Source organism: Simochromis diagramma, unplaced genomic scaffold, assembly GCF_900408965.1.
Source record: "Simochromis diagramma unplaced genomic scaffold, fSimDia1.1 OVJJ01000707.1, whole genome shotgun sequence".
NCBI lineage: Eukaryota > Metazoa > Chordata > Actinopteri > Cichliformes > Cichlidae > Simochromis > Simochromis diagramma.
In genome coordinates, this window is record NW_024387108.1 from 120,296 (window position 1) to 139,991 (window position 19,696).

General features: G+C 39.9%; 2 protein-coding genes across 3 annotated transcripts; one reads left to right on the forward strand and one right to left on the reverse strand.

Moving 5' to 3' along the window:
• Positions 1–1,545: 1,545 nt before the first annotated feature.
• On the reverse strand, positions 1,546–3,778 carry LOC120743188 (GTPase IMAP family member 6-like). Of its 2 annotated transcripts, none has more exons than XM_040046762.1 (4): positions 3,675–3,778; positions 3,125–3,569; positions 2,678–2,874; positions 1,546–2,575 (listed from the first exon to the last, which is right to left on the reverse strand). In XM_040046762.1, exons 1-4 carry the CDS (start codon positions 3,682–3,684, stop codon positions 1,959–1,961), a joined length of 1,269 nt encoding a protein of 422 aa, XP_039902696.1. In that variant the 5' UTR covers positions 3,685–3,778; the 3' UTR covers positions 1,546–1,958. The 2 variants fall into 2 exon arrangements, with proteins under 2 accessions (XP_039902696.1, XP_039902697.1); XM_040046763.1 differs by having other exon boundaries at positions 3,658–3,737.
• Positions 3,779–8,362: 4,584 nt separating this feature from the next.
• LOC120743192 (GTPase IMAP family member 7-like) lies at positions 8,363–9,711 on the forward strand. The gene is made up of 2 exons (XM_040046770.1): positions 8,363–8,420; positions 8,634–9,711. The coding sequence occupies exons 1-2, from the start codon at positions 8,402–8,404 to the stop codon at positions 9,329–9,331; spliced, it is 717 nt and encodes a 238-aa protein (XP_039902704.1). The 5' UTR covers positions 8,363–8,401; the 3' UTR covers positions 9,332–9,711.
• Positions 9,712–19,696: the final 9,985 nt, after the last annotated feature.

Here is a 19,696-nt window from a genome sequence, read left to right on the forward strand (position 1 = left end):
GCTCCCTGACCTGCACTCAATCTACAGCAGGCGGTGCTGGACCAAGGCCAGGAAGATGGTGAAGGACCTCAGCCATCCCAACAACAGACTGTTCTCTCTGTTGAGGTCAGGAAAGCGATTCCGCTCCCTGAAGACCAACACAGAGAGACTGAGGAGGAGCTTCTTCCCGCAGGCGATACGGTCTCTCAATCACACCACCACACAGTACTGACCCACACATACAGTTCTTACACACACTGGACATTATGGACTTTGTTTTCACTTCATCACTTAAATCACTTTAAGCATATTTGCACTGCACAAGACATAATGTGGATTGCACAACACTGGTCACTATATTCTTCATTTCCAGTTAATATTTGTACAGCTGCTGTTATTGTGTATATATTTATTTATATTTCTTCATACATTCTTATATAGTTCTATATTGTGTATTTTGTTGTACAGTTATTTTATTTTCAACTTTAATTTATATATTTTATCTTATTCTCCCAGTTAAATTTACCCTTCATTCTAATTTGTGTTGTACAGTTATTTCATTTTTAACCTTAATTTATATTTTATTCCTTCCTAGTTAAATTTACCCTTTTTAATTTTTCATATTTATTTCCTATCTTATTCATAGCCTTTTCCTTTTTTGTTTTCTTTAGGTCACGAGCAGTTGTCCAAGCATTTCACTACATATCGTACTGTGTATGACTGTGTACGTGACAAATAAAATTTGAATTTGAATTTGAATTTGAATATGACATCGATTATAAACTCTAAGCATAGATGAGTAAATATTTCTAAGCATAAATGACAATCAACCATATAAACCATTATTATATATATAACTGAGGGTTAATGAGGTGAAAGGATTAATTGAGTAAGACGGAGTATAAGCCATATTTAGAATCATTGTAAAATGCTTTTGAGAGCATTTTCTCACACTAGATTAGATTATTATTAATAAATATTTAATTACTTATTTTGTTGTGAAATATGCTGTAAATGGTAAATGGTCTGTATTTATATAGCGCTTTACTAGTCCCTAAGGACCCCAAAGCGCTTTACACATCCAGTCATCCACCCATTCACACACTGGTGATGGCAAGCTACACTGTAGCCACAGCCACCCTGGGGCCCCAGTGGCTAAGATTATTGATAGGTTTGTAGCATAAACCTACTTGCTGGAACGTTCAAGACAATTCTACACAGCAAAGCAAGATACGATTAGGCAAAGTTCTTTATGTTTCTCGTGCACGAGGAAGACAACTGGACAAATGCCGTTATGCTGTACTTAATTGAAAAAATTAAGTTAATTTTATATTTTCATATAAGATGTCCAGTCTATACATTTTAACATTTCATATTCTTTAAATCTCATTTATTACAGGTTTTCACCACATGCCATTTTAAAATCCAGCATATGGATATTTATGTATTTATGAGACATCACAGGAGCCTTTTCGGAAGTTTGTTGGTGTCTTGGAATCTCTGCAGCTCACTCACTTCTATTAAATTAACCTGAATACCTGAGATGTTTTTACAGAGGACCAAACACAAAACTAAAGACCTAACCATGTTCTGTTTATCCAAGAGACACCAGATGCACATTAACTTCGTTTTATTGAATTCAGCAATAATTTGTTACTGTTACACTTTACAAAATGAGCTTTCATTGATTTATTTTACCAAGATTGACCCCCCCCCAAAAAAAAACAACAACAACAAAAAAACAAAAGCAAAAAAGAAAACAATTCAGAAACCAATCGTTCATTCGCCAGTTTGTAGAGAACAAAGAAAAATTATGGCTAAAAATCAAAATGATAATGATGATTAATGATTATTAATAAATATTTAATTACTTATAAAATATACTTACTCGTTTTTATCTACGAGTTTAAGATATCAAATAACTTCATGGTCAAACTATTTTTTATATCTTCACACTGAAAATGATCTGACACATGACATTATAATTTCTGCTGTTTTTCTAACACCATGATCACTGTGTCCAGCAGCTTTTCCACCTGAGCAGAACCTGATCTGTTATTCTCAAAGAGAACACACCTGTTGCCCAACTGTTGAATCAGTTCCTTCAGATCAGGTTGGCAACTATGCAGAAAATCAGTCAGCGTTTTTCCAGAACGATGCAAATCATCTGATTTAGTGAACAGGATGATAGTTTGTTCTGTAACATTCCTCCCAAAAGCTTTTTCCAGTTTTTTCAGTATGTTTCTCTCACCATCTGTAAATCTGCTTATATGCATCACAAGTACATACACACAAGGGTGTGACTCACAGAGCTCTTTGCACCGTTTTAGATATTTGTTCTTAACTGGTTCTTCAATGTCATCATCAAACATGTCTGGAGTATCTATCACACGCACATGTTTGCCATTTATCTCTGTTTCTGCTATCTCACAATCTTTGGTGACTGGCTGTGAACTGGGTCTAGAGAAGAAGACTGGCTTTCCAAGGATGGTGTTTCCACTCGCACTCTTTCCAGTCCCAGACATTCCCAGGAGAACAAGGTTCACTTTGTTGCTGGTACGCTTTCCTGTATGGAAGTGTTGTATTGTATGTATTCCTGTAATGAATTTCAGAAACATCGACATAGTTTTGAATAATGAACTTCCAACTGATATCAGTCTGAACAAGTCTGAAAGACACTGTATAGATTGTGGTTTACCTGGCATTGCCATCACAGTGCGTGGTGCTGACAAACGTGGAAGAGGTACAAAGGGCCGTGACCCGACACTCTGTTCCTGTGGTTGTTTAATGGTTTTGATTGATTTTTCACTTATAGGCTGTTTTCCTGGTTCGGCACACACATCCGCTGGCTTTCCAGCTGTCTGCGCACTCTCCCGTCTCTGATCTCTCACCTCACTATAAAAAGGGTGAAACCTCATTAGTTCAATCATGTCCACCTGATCCTCCAACCAACACTGTCCCTTGAGTGCACTGCACCACCCTCCCCTGCAGCTGAGCCAGGGAACACGCCTTCACCACAACAGGATTACCTGTGGACCTAATGTTCAAATTAAGCCTTAATACCTGTGTTTTAGTAGCATAGCAACCTTCCCCCACAAATACATGAAAAAATACCATAAAGCATTATGTTATTTTTCATCCTTACTTTGTTTTAGTTAGCATCAGATTTCTGCCTTCAGCCAGTCTGTCGAGCTCACTGAAAACCTGTTCCATGGTGCAGGATATGAACGAGTAATCTGTGGGTTTATAACTCAGTGGAAGCAAAACCGTAAACTCTTCTGCAGGTTTTTCAGTCTTATTGCTCAGATGTTCTATCTGCTTCCGAACATCGTCTGGTGAAAAGCCATGTTCTACCACCAGCAGACACATGTCAGGATATCGATTAATACACAACAAGTCTTGTATGTCCTTAAATTCTGCATACAAGTCTGGCGTAAACATGGCTTCATATATATCATTTACATAGATCTCAATCTTTTTCAAAGCTTGTCTTTTATCTAGTTTGGATAAATCTTTTCCCAGGATGTTGGTTATTAGAGCTTTCTTCAAGACTTCATCTCTTCCCAGGATAACAACTACAATCTTCCTTTCTGTGAAAACAATAAGTCACATGGTTCATTTTCCCATTTGCTATGCATTTCTTTTAATTTCAGCAAAACAACTAAAAATACTATTTACAGAATATTTTCACCCACTAGAAGACATAGTCCTTCAGTCCTTCAGTCCAGTTTAGCAAAGTGAAGAAGACGAGCTGTGTGGCGTCTGTAAGCTGTGCCGATCTTTGTCTGTTTTAATAACCTGTTATGCAAATGCTGGAGGTGTGTCATGTGTAAAGCTATATGGAAAGTTTTTAACATTCAGTTGTGTCATCTTTGTGGTGGAGAATTCGTCAGAAAAATTTGATTTTCATCCACTAACACCCAAACCAGACAAACTGAAGAGGTCACGAGCAAAAATAAATTGTGTGATGTGCTGAAGTCTCATGTCCTGCTGATTATTTATGCTAGCTGAATCCAAACCCTGCAGAGAATTTGGGAATAAAACTTAAAATGTAAAAGACTGAAGTGAATAAGAATATAGGAAAGTTCATGAAATTATTAGAACAAAGAACCTTTTCATGATATTGTACTGTTATGAAATGCACTAGTACGATTATGAAAAGACTCAGTTTGCTTTGCTGTCTTCATTCCATCACATTCCCTGTGTGACAATTGATGAAAAAAAATGATGTTATCTCAAATATTTTAGTATATGACAGAATATTGTTTTTTTTATTGTTTGAAGTTTAATGTTATGTTCTTTGTTTTATCCTGATCCCATGCCTCCGTTGTGGTTTGCTATTCTTTCTCTTCCTTTTGCGTCTCTTACACTTGGCTTTGCGCGTGTGTGAGTGCTAGACTCACCTTTCCTGTAAGGCAACATAGTTAAGCACTCATGCGCTCATGCACTCCTCTGTCTTCAGATTACTTAGGTACCTGGCCACTCTTTCATTCACCGTGTCACCTACCTTCTCCCTTTCCTCCAGGGAACACCACTCCACGATATATAAACTTAGCACTAAATGCATGGACATTTATCTTGTTATGGCTATAATAAATTGTTAAACCGCCAAGACCAACTTCTATCATCCAATCCAATAAATGACACATAACAAGATTCAGCAACAGAATAAGCTGTTTAGCATTGGCAGAGAAGATCTAACAAGTTTTTCATAGGCACAACCCACATACTTAAACTGTTCAACCCACAAATGTAATCTAAGGAGCTTGGAAAGAAAAGCGTCTGGACTTCTTTAAGTTGCTTGAAGACATTTCACCTCTCATTTGAGAAGATTCTTCAGTTCTATAGTCCCAAATTTAGGCCCTGTAGGAGTATAACACTGAGAGGGACAATGGACCCCCTAATGATCCTCTACCTAATCACATGAGCCAAGGTGTGAAAATGGGTCCTGAGGTCAGATGGCCAAGGGGGTGAGTGCCATTAAGGCGTCTGGGAAGGGATCTCAAAACTGGATTATAGATGGCAGACAGTTGGTGTCGTAAACCACCGCCTCTGTTCAAAGATGGTCGCTCACAGTGGACATAGATGGCTTCTTTCACTCCTCTTTCAAACCATCTGTCCTCTCTGTCCAAAATGTGAACATTGGCATCATTGAAAGAGTGACCTTTGACCTTACGATGCAGATGGACAGCTGAGTCTTGTCCTGGGGAGGTGGCTCTTCTGTGTTGTGCCATGCATTTATGAAGTGGCTGTTTGGTCTCTCCAATGTAGAGGTCTGGGCATTCCTCGCTACACTGTACAGCATACACCACATTGTTAAGTTTGTGTTTAGGAGTTTCTCCATAATGTAACGTCTTCAATCAACTCAAAGAAGTCCAGACACTTTTCTGTCCAAGCTCCTTAGACTTAAGATGACCTGGATGGGTCTATTATGGTATGTTATAATGGTATGAAGTATGTTGTGAATATTCATACTTATAGTTATAGAATATTCACAACATACTTCATACCATGTACATTATAACATACCATAATAGACCCATTTCTGTAATATACTCACATATCTATATTATTGCTAATATATATTGTAATATATCTATATCACTAAAGCACTTCTGGATGGATGCAAACTGCATTTCGTTGCCCTGTACCTGTGCATGTGCAATGACAATAAAGTTAAATTCTATTCTATTCTATTCTATTCTATGACTGAGAACCTTCACTGACAACCCACAAATGTATTTTCTTTACAAATGTGGCACCATTTGAAAGGAAATAAACCGGTGTTCCAATTTTATAACATTTCTTGCCAAGAAGCAACAAAATTTTGTAAGTAATATATGTTTGATGACAACATGGAAAAAACAGCTCTGTTAGGGTGCAGACCAACTTCTGGTAAAGCCCTCTCTATAGTCGCAAAATAACTTAAGTCTCCTCATAGTAGATACAGACTCACAGACTGGCTACAGAGCTGAAGAGAAACCTGGGGTTGTTCTTATTTTCTTCAATCAGTGATGAATAGTAAGATGTTCTGGCTTTGCGGAGGGCTTTCTTATAAAGCAGCAAACTATTTCTCCAGGCTAAATGATGATCCTCTAAATTTGTGACACGCCATTTCCTCTCCAGCTTACGAGTCATCTGCTTTAGGCTACGTGTTTGAGAATTATACCACGGAGTCGGGTACTTCTGATTAGAGACCTTAGTTTTCACTGGAGCTACAGTATCCAGAGTCGTACGTAGTGAGGAGGTGAAATTATTAACAAGATAATCGACCTCTGTTGGAGTAGCGTTCAGATAGCTGCTCTGCTCTTTGTTGGTACAGGGCATTGAAGATGATAACAGTGGGTGGATTATATTCTTAAACTTAGTTACAGCGCTTTCAGAAAGACATCTACTGTAATAAAGTCTACTTCCCACTGCTGTGTAATCAATTATTGTAAATGTAAATGTTATCAGGAAATGATCAGAAAAAAAAGAGTGGTTTCAGAGAATACTGTCAGAACAAGATCTAGAGTGTGATTAAATGGTGGGTGGGTTCTTTTACAATTTAAAATAAGCAAATTGTGTCTTATAAACGATCAAATCCCCTCTTGAGGCTGTCATGTTTAGTATCTACATGAATGTTGAAATAATAATAATTATTTTATCTGAGCTGGGAACTAAATCTGATGAAGAGTCTGAGAAATCAGACAGAAACTGAGTAAGGACTACTTGGATGAGAAATAACAAATAAAACTACTTTTTTGTGTTTTATAGCTGGGGTGGACAAGACTAAGCATCAGGCTTTCAAATGAATTAAAACTCCGTCTGGGTCTTTGGTTGATTAATAAACTGGCAATACTGACAATTAGTATGGCTTAATTAATTTAAACTAACATAATCATCCTGCTGTAACCAGGTTTCTGTAAGACACAGTAAATTCATTTGTTGATCAATTATTAATCCATGCACAAACAGGGACTTAGAAGAGACAGACCTCGCAGTGGGAAGAAAAATAATTTTCACGACTGAACTTGTTGCACAGGTGACATCCTATCCTGGTACCATGCTGAGAGCCACCTATTCTTTCACAATTGTTTGTAGAAGCAGTCTGCATGCTAAAGAAGAGATTGGAACACCTGAATCAAACAATTTGGATGGTTAGGTAAACCATGTAATTTACCTCCAGTTCACTGCCTTTGTCTACTCTTCATTGTTGTACTGTCTAATAAAGATGAAGAAAATGCCCCCTCCCCAAAAAAATCTTTAAAAAAATCTAATTAATAGAATGTAGCAACTTAACCTTCTTTAATAAAGAATTTGATTGTTTTAGTCATTAATTAGATTGACAGAAACTCTGCTTTAAGATTCCCTAATTTCTAACCTGATCTAAGATCAGTTTTCACTGATAAGTAACTGGCTTCCGACATTTTTTACTTACTGTCAGAGTTCATTAATAGTTTAACCTTTAACTTAAAAAATCCAGGACAGTTTCCAAGTTTTTTTTATAAATTCATAAAGTTTTATCAGTAAAAGCGAACATGCTATAAGAAATGCAACTAAATTGTGCCAGTAAGAATTAAATCGTTATGAATGATCAGAATAAGATGAGCTGGGAAACAATGAAAGATGAATTGACCCTGTTCTGGTCTGAATCCATGATCCGTGTTGTATCCATTCCATCAGACATGGTTTCCTGATTCATTACAGAGCCTTTGATTCCTTTGGACAGATTCAACTCTGGCTGACCCACCGAAACCAATTTTGATCATTTAAGTAGAAAATATGATTGATATTTTCATACCTATGAATTTGTCAGACACATGTTGTCTGTCTGAACTACAGTTTTTAAGATATATAAATAAATGTATCCATCCTGCTGCACTGACATCCGAACAGAATATCTTCTTGGTGCCTCCTGGGTGAGGTGTTCTGGGCTTGTCCTGCGCACCTCCAGCACAGGTGGCCTTTGATGGTATTTATATTTATTTATGGTTCAGAACTACAACTTACTAAGTAGTACTAATGTAGTCTTTGTCTTGGTAGTAATGCAAGGGGTTTATTATTCAAAGTGTGAAACTTCTTGTAACTGTGTGTTTTTTTTTAAGAGTTACACAAACTTGTTATTAATTATTATTATATTTTATACAGTTACAGGCCATTTGAATGAGGTAGTTTTTAAATTTCTTCTTCAGAAGATGTTACCAAGGGCAATTGAAATATAGTTTTCTGTGAAAAACAGTTGTTCTCATACTTTAAGCAACTACAAATCTTCCTTCTCCTTACTGTTTCCTCACTTATGCTGTGCTGCTCTGTCAATATTTCATAAACCTGTTATGCAAGTACTGGAGGCGTGTCAGTTATGGAGCTATAAATATTGAGTTCAACAGAAATATTCACATTCATCACTCTCACCTCTGCCAGGACAATACTTCAATAAAATATGGCTTTATTTCCACAAGGTAAGCTCTACCTGTGTATAGTTAATATCCCAAACTGAGATTCTGAGATGTTGAGCTATTGATTTCTGACATGGTAAATAGTTCCGGGGAAATCTGTGTTGCAGGTCCTGAACATTTTTCCTTTGAAAAGTGTCAAAATTTCCCAGTTTCACTGAGGTTCTTGTCACACCCTTGTGTATATGGGTTAAATCAAATTAGTTAACTGTGTTTCAGGTCCTGACTTGAGGATTGTGCTGATTGGAAAAACTGGCGTGGGAAAAAGTGCAGTTGGAAACACCATCCTGGGAGAAAAATGTTTCCTTTCTTCTCCCAGTTCAGAGTCAGTGACTGAATCTTGTAAACAACATGTGAAGACGTTTGGTAACAGAGTAGTTAGTGTGGTAGACACACCAGGCATTCTGGACACGGGAAAATCTGAAGAAATCATCAAAAAAGAAATTGTGAGATGTGTTGAAATCTCCTGTCCAGGTCCTCACGTGTTCCTGCTGGTCCTTCAAGTCGGTCGATTCACCAAAGAAGAAAAAAACTCTGTGGAAGCCCTGCAGGAGCTGTTTGGTCCAAGGGCTAACGATCACATGATTGTGTTGTTCACCCGCGGTGGTGATCTTGGAGATATGACAATAGAAGAGTATGTAAATAAAGGCCACCAAGGTCTTAAAGTCATTACCAAAAGATGTGGAAATAGGTTCCACGTCTTTGAAAACACAAACAGGGGCAGAAAGCAAGTGAATGAGCTAATCAGCAAGATTGATCGCATGGTGGCTGAGAACACGCGCATGTACTACACAGATGAGATGTTCCAAGAGGTGGAGGCTGCACGGAAAATGGGAATGCGAGTCGCTCAGTACAGGTTCCTTGCTCCATTGCACCAGAGCATTTTACGTTTTCATTCCATTCTTGCAAGAGATTAAATCAATGTGATAAACTGTCTAGACACAATCAACATAATGGAAACAAGACAGCCTGTGTACCCATATGTGAACATATGAAAATGTCTGACACACACTTCGTGTAGATAATTGTGTGTCCTTGGATGCTAATAGGGGTATATTAAAGTTTAATAATAACCATAATGCAAGTTTTGGATCTGATTCTAATCATTAGAGAAAGGTACTCCTTGTATCTATTCTAAATGCAGCAGTCCTAAATCATTGTAGTTTATATGTGTAAACACAACTCTATTATTCATTGTAAAAATATGTATTTAAATCCATTTTTTCATCACAATGTTTCTTTAAAAAGTTTAGTGTTCTTTTTGTCTAGAAAATGAAAGTCAAATTAAATAAACATCTATACCTAACAGTCTAATTTGTTGTGTTTCTGTTATTATTAAAAAAGTAGATTCTGCACAGGTCAATTTTATGTGTTCTCTTTAAAAAAAGAATATTCTTTTCCATTGTTTATGCATTTAAATATTAAGTTACTCATGTTGAATTAAAACAAACCTGATCTATTATAAATCTCATAAACGTACATGTAATGCTACTGGTTTGTACAAAAACTCGTAGAATAAATCTTATTCTCTTGATGAGTGTAACGATAAGAAGTCACTCTTTGGATTGCTGACTAAAGTATAAAATTATTTTTCTGTCTGACCTTATGCAACACATGAGCAAAAAAGGAATGGTAGGGATGGGACACTCGACACTGACGTTTCAACACAGTGTTACGCTTCTGAAGTGCAGATTTTTCTAAACACTGCTCTGAAGTGTGGTTAGAAACACCAAGGATGTGTGATCATAATTTAATTTAAGGTTTTAGTACACTTGACCTGATTTATTCAGCATTGTGCCCTCACTCAACCTACTCGATGGTCAGGGATTTTTTTCCTGCAATCAGACTTCAGTGCAGGATGGCGAGCTGCCTGACCTCTGTGCCGTTGCTGTAGGACCAATAAAATCCTTATGAATCAATAAATGAACTTAAACTCTGTACCTGTTTGGAACATGGCCTATCATAGGTCAAATGAACTTGACTGGAATTTGTCCAACTTCCTTCTTGACCAAATTGTTTGTTTATCATCATTCTTATTCTTATTCTTATTCTTATTTACTTTACTGTGTTACATGTGGTGAGCCAGCCAGGTTTCTTTATGTGTGGGTAGTTTTGGGTCATACACGTAAATTCTTCTTATTTTTCTTTTGAAAAATCAAAAATGTATTCTGTTTACATTCCGGCATAAATATATCACAGTCTGTGATGCCGATGAGGAAAAATTCCTGACTGCTTGTGTAGCTGGCGCAACGACGATCGTCTTCACCTCCTGCCAGTCAGTTTTTCACTGACCAGCAGGGGGCATGACCCTGTCAAAGTCAGACTGCACCGACTCTCAGAGTGTTACAACACTCAAACTCTGGTAATTGGTGATTCTGTTCTCAGACATGTGAAGGACCAATAAAATCCTTATGAATCAATAAATGAACTTAAACTCTGTACCTGTTTGGAACATGACACCGGCAACCATAGTCAATTGTCTTCCAGGGGCCAGAGCAGGCGACATTGAGGGAAATGTAAAACTGCTGGCTAAGGGTAAACGTAAATACAGTAAGATCATAATTCACGTCGGCAGTAATGACACCCGGTTACGCCAATCGGAGGTCACTAAAATCAATATTGAATCGGTGTGTAACTTTGCCAAAACAATGTCGGACTCTGTAGTTTTCTCTGGTCCCCTCCCCAATCAGACCAGGAGTGACATGTTTAGCCGCATGTTCTCCTTAAATTGCTGTCTGTCTGAGTGGTGTCCCAGAAACGATGTGGGCTTCATAGATAATTGGCAAACCTTCTGGAGGAAACCTGGTCTTGTTAGGAGAGACGGCATCCATCCCAATTTGGATGGAGCAGCTCTCATTTCTAGAAATATGGACAAATTTATTAAACCCCCCAAAATATGACTATCCAGAGTTGGGACCAGGAAGCAGAGTTGCAGTCTTACACGCCTCTCTGCAGCTTCTCTCCTCCTGCTACCCCCCCAAAAACCCATCTCCATAGAGACTGTGTCAGCTTCCAAAAAGACAAAAAACAAACTAAAAACCAGCAACAAACAACTTAAACATAAACAATTACAAAGAAAGAACAATACAGTATCCACATCTGAACCAAAGAGTAAAACAGTGAAATGTGGATTATTAAATATTAGGTCTCTCTCCTCCAAGTCTCTGTTAGTACATGACTTAATAATTGATTACTCTACCTTACAGAACCTGGTTGCAGCCGGATGATTATGTTAGTTTAAATGAATCAACACCCCCGAGTCATTCTAACTGCCAGAAATCTCGAAGCACAGGCCGAGGGGGCGGTGTGGCAGCAATTTTTCACACCAGCCTATTAATTAACGAAAGACCAAGACAGACTTTTAAATCATTTGAAAGCCTGATGCTTAACATTGTCCGCCCCAGCTGTAAAACTCAGAAACCAGTCTTACTTGTTATCATCTATCGTCCACCTGGGCCTTACACAGAGTTTCTGTCTGATTTCTCAGACTTTATATCTAATTTAGTTCTGAGCTCAGATAAAATAATTATTGTGGGTGATTTTAACATCCATGTAGATGCTAAAAATGACAGCCTCAACATGGCATTTAATCTGTTATTAGGCTCAATTGGCTTCTCTCAAAATGTAAAAGAACCCACCCACCACTTTAATCACACTCTAGATCTTGTTTTAACATATGGCATAGAAACTGAACATTTAACAGTGTTTCCTGAAAACCCTCTCCTGTCTGATCATTTCCTGATAACATTTACATTTACAATAATTGATTACACAGCGGTGGAGAGTAGACTTTATCACAGTAGATGTCTTTCTTAAAGCGCTGTAACTAAGTTTAAGAATATAATCCACCCACTGTTATCATCTTCAATGCCCTGTACCAACACAGAGCAGAGCAGCTATCTGAACGCTGCTCCAACAGAGGTCGATTATCTTGTTAATAATTTTACCTCCTCACTACGTACGACTCTGGATACTGTAGCTCCTGTGAAAACTAAGGTCTCTAATCAGAAGTACCTGACTCCGTGGTATAATTCTCAAACACGTAGCCTAAAGCAGAAAACTCATAAGCTGGAGAGGAAATGGCGTGTCACAAATCTAGAGGATCATCATTTAGCCTGGAGAAATAGTTTGCTGCTTTATAAGAAAGCCCTCCGCAAAGCCAGAACATCTTACTATTCATCACTGATTGAAGAAAATAAGAACAACCCCAGGTTTCTCTTCAGCACTGTAGCCAGGCTGACAAAAAGTCAGAGCTCTGTTGAGTCAACCATCCCTTTAACGTTAACTAGTAATGACTTCATGAACTTCTTCACAAATAAAATTTTATCATCAGAGAAAAAATTACCAATAAACATCCCACAGATGTAATATTATCTACAGCTACTCTTAGTACCATTGATGTTAAGTTAGACTCTTTTTCTCCAATTGATCTTTCTGAGTTAACTTCAATAATTACTTCCTCCAAACCATCAAAGTGTCTTTTAGACCCCATTCCTACAAAACTGCTCAAAGAAGTCCTGCCATTAATTAATTCTTTAATCATAAATATGATCAACCTATCTCTAATAATTGGCTATGTACCACAGGCCTTCAAGCTGGCTGTAGTTAAACCTTTACTCAAAAAGCATCTCTAGACCCAGCAGTCTTAGCTAATTATAAGCCAATCTCCAACCTTCCTTTCATATCAAACATCCTTGAAAGAGTAGTTGTCAAACAGCTAACAGATCATCTGCAGAGGAATGGCTTATTTGAAGAGTTTCAGTCAGGTTTCAGAGCTCATCACAGCACAGAAACAGCTTTAGTGAAGGTTACAAATGATCTTCTTATGGCCTCTGACAGTGGACTCATCTCTGTGCTTGTCCTGCTAGACCTCAGTGCAGCGTTCGATACTGTCGACCATAATATCCTATTAGAGCGATTAGAACATGCTGTAGGTATTACAGGTACTGTGCTGCAGTGGTTTGTATCATATCTATCTAATAGACTCCAATTTGTGCATGTAAATGGAGAGTCCTCTTCACACACTGAGGTTAATTATGGAGTTCCACAGGGTTCAGTGCTAGGACCAATTCTGTTTACATTATACATGCTTCCCTTAGGCAGCATCATTAGAAGACATAGCATACATTTTCACTGCTATGCTGATGACACCCAGCTCTACCTATCTATGAAGCCAGATAACACACACCAATGAGTTAAACTGCAGGAATGTCTTAAAGACATAAAGACCTGGATGGCCGCTAACTTTCTGCTTCTTAATTCAGATAAAACTGGGGTTATTGTACTCGGCCCTGAAAAGCCTAGAAATATGGTATCTAACCAGATTCTTACTCTGGATGGCATTACCTTGGCCTCCAGTAATGCTGTGAGGAACCTTGGAGTCATTTTTGACCAGGACATGTCCTTCAACGCACATATTAAACAAATATGTAAGACTGCGTTCTTCCATTTGCGCAACATCTCTAAAATTAGAAATATCCTGTCTCAGAGTGACGCTGAAAAACTAGTTCATGCATTTATTACTTCCAGGCTGGACGACTGTAATTCATTATTATCAGGATGTCCAAAAAACTCACTGAAAAGCCTTCAGCTAATCCAAAATGCTGCAGCAAGAGTGCTGACAGGGACTAGAAAGAGAGAGCAGATTTCTCCTGTTTTGGCTTCCCTTCATTGGCTTCCTGTTAAATCCAGAATTGAATTCAAAATCCTGCTCCTCACATACAAGGTCTTAAATAATCAGGCCCCATCTTATCTTAATGACCTTGTAGTACCATATCACCCTATTAGAGCACTTCGCTCTCGCTCTGCAGGCCTACTTGTTGTTCCTAGAGTTTTTAAAAGTAGAATGTGAGGGAGAACCTTCAGTTTTCAGGCCCCTCTTCTGTGGAACCAGCTTCCAGTTTGAATTCGGGAGACAGACACTATCTCTACTTTCAAGATGAGGCTTCAAACTTTCCTTTTTGCTAAAGCATATAGTTAGGGCTGGACCAGGTGACCCTGAATCCTCCCTTAGCTATGCTGCAATAGACGTAGGCTGCCGGGGGATTCCCATGATGCATTGAGTTTTTCCTTTCCAGTCACCTTTCTCACTCACTATGTATTAATAGACCTCTCTGCATTGAATCATATCTGTTATTAACCTCTGTCTCTCTTCCACAGCATGTCTTTATCCTGTCTTCCTTCTTTCACCCCAACCGGTCGCAGCAGATGGCCGCCCCTCCCTGAGCCTGGTTCTGCCGGAGGTTTCTTCCTGTTAAAAGGAAGTTTTTCCTTCCCACTGTCACCAAAGTGCTTGCTCATAAGGGGTCATATGATTGTTGGGTTTTTCTCTGTATTTATTATTGTGCGATCTACGGTACAATATAAAGCGCCTTGAGGTGACTTTTGTTGTGATTTGGCGCTATATAAATAAAATTGAATTGAATTGAATTGAATTGTTGCCATGAACGTCGCACTCGCTTACGTCATTGTCATGAGACACTCACGAAAAAAAAAATCACGGTTTTAGTAACGCAGCAACGCAGCGTGCTTACGGGAAAGTAACGGTAATCAAATTACCTTTTTTTGCAACAGTAATCCCTTACTTCACTCGTTACTTGAAAAAAGTAATCGAATTACAGTAACGCATTACGTTACTGCCCATCTCGGGACATGACGGAGCTAAAAGACAGAGAGCGATAAAGAGACAGAGAGAGATAGCACGAGGCGCAGAGAGACAGAAGCCCCAGATAATCATACAGAGACATGACTGGGGAAACAGGTGGCGTGGGCCAGAATGGAGAATTCCAACGCCAAAAACAGTGAGCAAGTGAGTCCAAAAACAAAGTAAGAAAATAAGTCCTGGAGATTGACCGCATGCTTCACAGGGGACTGACGGAAGTGATGGGACAGTTAAGGTGGCTTAAGTGGAGGCTAGCATCAGCAGAAGCAACAAAACTTGGGTGGCTTGGCTGGGGACTGACAACTGCTTGGGTGGAGCAGGACAGGGCAGACTAGGACCAGACACTGCAGAGACAGATCAGGACCAAATGGCGCAGAGACCTCTAGCTGAGATTGAGCAGGACCAGATGGTGGGAGGACCTCTGGCTAAGACTGATGATCTGCCTGGGGCTGCACAGGGTATGCAGCAGGCCCAGGTGACTCAGGATGAGCTGGCTCAGGGGAGAAAAACAGTCTTTACATGTGCAGCCAAGGGGTCACAAAAGCCTTTAGAAGTCTGTGGCGGGGCGTGGCCTGCGGTGCCGTGCAGAGGAGGCGGACGCACCTGCACGGCATCCGCAATCACGCCCCGCCGAATTAAATATTGTACTGGGTCCTGTGGTTGTGTTGTTGTGATAGTGTTGAGTGGGCAGCGGGAGAGCTGCAGCTCTGTGAGTATTGTGGACAGCAACCGTCAAAGCTTTAATAAAAAGCATCAAAATGCCACTGGGTCTGCCGTGTATGTTTACAGTGGTGCCGACACCCAGGATGGGAGGCACAGCAGATCCAGGGGTGGGCCAGCAGAGGGAAGAGCTGGCGAGAATGGTGGCCGAGCTGGCGGCCACGCAGCAGGAGCAGGCGGCGGTGTGGCGCTGTGTTTCCACCTGTTCCCAATCCTCTCATTATCCAGCCTGTGTATTATAGTCCTCAGTCTTCCCCTGCTTGTTTTTGTGTCATTAACCTTCATGTGGCCTCTCTGATGTGTGTTTTCCTCTGTGCTTCCTAGTTCTTTGTTCTTAGTTTTGTTTCCCTATTCTTAGGTTTTTGGTTTGAGTTTCCAGTTTCTTGTTTTTGGCTTAGTTTTGTATTAGTATGGACTTTGTTCCCAGCAATAAAGGTGCCACTTTGAGTTTAATTCCTCTCTGTGTATGAGTCCTGTGCTTGGATTCTACTTCCTGCCTGCCACACAGCGTAAACATGACAATAGGATTAAGACAAAGCTGGAAACTTGGACCCTGTGCAGCTGGTTAGAAAGATTACGTAAAGTACCCTCTGAAGGTACTTTAGGTAGAAGATAGTCCGTAGTGTGGATGCAGCACTACGGACAACCCCTACTACGACCATCACCGAAATCAGCCAGCTGATCTACAGCATGGCATAGCAGTGATCAATGAGATGCTTTGCTACAAGATGAACAGCTACAAGGAATAGTACCCTCCATGGATAAGGAGACTAGATGCCAAGATCAAGGTAGCACGGAGGGAAGTTAGCCAAGTATTGGACCTGCAGAAAGGTTCAATGAAGAAGGCGCCTAGGAGGTACATCAGAGAGCTTAAAGGCAGGAGAATATGCCTGGAGTGAATGAGACATTGATTCACTTATCCACACCACAAGGATATAGAGCAACAACATTGGAATGTCATTCGGAGTGGAGAAGTGTAGTTGTATGGTAACAAAGAGAGGGAAAGTAGTCAGAAGTAAGGGGACTGCACTACCAGAAGGCAACATTGCAGACATCAAGGACAGCTACCAGTACCTGTGTCATGGCTGGGATGGCCAGTGTGCTTAAGGAGCGGACCTAAAAGTAGGAAACACAAGGGGCAGACCTGAAGCTAAAGAAAAAGCAAGAATTTTATTCTTGCTGTTAGAAAAACATAGAAACAAAATGGCAATGGTGAAAACTAAATTACAACCTAAACTGGGAAAGCTAAAGCTAGACATATAAACGTAAAATATAAACGGGAACATGAGCATGAACCTAAGAAAACCGGGACTTGAGATGACATGAATTCCAGGAACATGAGGTGAGGCAAACAGACGACCTGACAATGAACAGAGGGAGAAAAAAAGACTTAAATACACATGAGAGTAATGAGGGAAGTGCAAACACCTGGGGGAACACATGACGCCAAAGGGGAAAGAAAACTAAACACACTAACCATGGAAAATGGGACGCTTCAATAAAAAACAGGAAACATAATGGGAAGTAGATATGGCAACATGGAACACACAGATATGAATCACATGACAGTCTGGGGAGACATGGAACACAAGGAGAGACACATCAGAACAGATAAGGGAAACAAAAGCACAGGCATAACTAAAAGTTAAACATAGAGGACAAGACAGACTACACAGAGAACAGACAAAGACTCAAAACTAAAAGGACTTTGATGATATCATAGATTAGACTAAACCTTAACTAAAAATAATGCAATAACTTAACATATTCAAATATAACCTAAGAAATAAAAAAACGAAAAAAACTCAGAATGCTGGATCGTAAAAACCCAAATCCCTGACAACCTGGGAATCTCACAGGGAAATGTGAATAACGAAGAGGCCGCTAATAAAGCTACAACCACCAAATACCTGCAAGGCAAGTCCTGATGAGTCAACTGAATGGCAAGAACAAGATCTGGGCTATCAACACCTATTACCCTGTACTGTAGCACTGTAAGCTAAGTGAACGGAAGTAGGCTGAATACTAGTGAGCGCTTAGTGAATACCTCAGCAACAGAAACCCAAGAAAGAAAGGAGCAATAGGAGGAAGCATCATGGAAGGACATGCCCCTGCATGGTATATACCACTGGCAGATAGAGAAAGTGGCTGACATCCAGATATCCTACCAGTGGATGAATAAAGCTGGATGGAAAGACAGCACAGAGGAAATAACCATGGCACCATAGGATTAAGCTCTAAGTACAGGATCCATAGAGGCAGGGGTCTACCACACCAGGCAAGATGCCAGGTGCAGGCTGTGTAAAGATGCCCTTGAGATAATCCGACACATAACAGCAGGGTGCAAGATGCTAGCAGGCAAGGCATACTTGTAATGCCATAGCCAAGTTGCTGGCATAGTATACAAAAACATCTGGCCTGGAAGTCCCATGTCAAAAATGGGAAGGGTGGCCAAGAATGACCGAGGTAAGATCCTGTGGGACTTCCAGATACAGACAGACAAACTGGTGATGGCTAACCAACCGGACATAGTGGTGGTAGACAAGCAGAGGAAGATGGCAGTAGTGCTAGATGAAGTTATACCAAACGACAGTCGGGAAGTACCAAGGGCTCAGAAAAGAACTGAGAGAAGAACGTGGAGGTTGAAGGTAATCAATCAATCAATCAATCAATCAATCAATCAAAGCTTTATTCGTCACATGCAGGTTGCCCTGCAGTGAAATGGGACCCCCCCGACCATACACATATAGCACAAACATTACATGGGGATACAGGTCGGAGATTGGTAGAATCAGAGAAAAACATTGAAATGTACACTACAGTGGGGAAAGTACGAGAGGAAAAAAGAGACCCCTACTCATGCTGTGCTTCCATGGTAGGACAGCATGAGAACAGGAAACAAAAAAAACTCCTTTGCACAAAAAAAGCACATAAATGTCCACAGCACAACATTGTGAAGACATGACAAGCCACAGGGGTGGGTGGGGGGTGAGGAGTAATCCGAAGAAACACAGCAGCCACCCTGCTACAGAGTGGCTACAGAGGTAATCGGTGCACTCAGTGAAGTGACCCCCAAGCTAGGCAAGTGGCTCCAGTAGATCCCAGGAACAACATCTCTGTTCAGAAGAGTGCGGTCCCAGGAACAGCAAAGTTACTGTGCAGGACAAGGTCTCTGGGGGAGGACCCAAGCTTGAAGGACAGACTGCCTGCAGGGGTGAGAGGGAAATTAACTTATATATATATATATATATATGCTACCAGTCAAAAGTTTAGACACATCTTCTCAATTGATGTCTTTTCTTTATTTTCATGACTATTTACATTGTAGATTCCTACTGAGGGCATCAAAACTATGGGTGAAAATATATGGAACTATGTAGTAAACAAAAAAGTGTGAAATTATTTAAATATATATTTTAGATTCTTCAAAATAACCACCCTTTACTTTGTTTACTGTTTTGCACTCTCTTGGTGTTCTCTCAATGAGCTTTCAGTCACCTGAAATGCTTTTTAAACAGTCTTGAAGGAGTTCCCAAACATGCTCAGCACTTGTTGGTCCTTTTGCCTTCACTATGCGGTCGATCTCATCCCAAATCATCTTGATTGGGTTTAGGTCAGGTGACTGTGGAGGCCAGGCCATTTGGTCAGAGAAGTCCATCTCCTCCTTCCTGGTGTTTCTTGGCCCAAACAAATCTCTTCTGCTTGTTGCTTTTCCTTAGTAGCTATTTGCTTTCTTAGGAGCTATTTGACCATAAATGCCTGATTTATCCAGTCTCCTCTGAACAGTTGTTGTTGGGGCGGTTCTCATGTGAGCCAATTTCGTTTTAGTGCAGATGGTTTTTGTGACTGCGCTCGGGGATGCATTTAAAGTTATAGCAATTTTCCAGACTGATTGACCTTC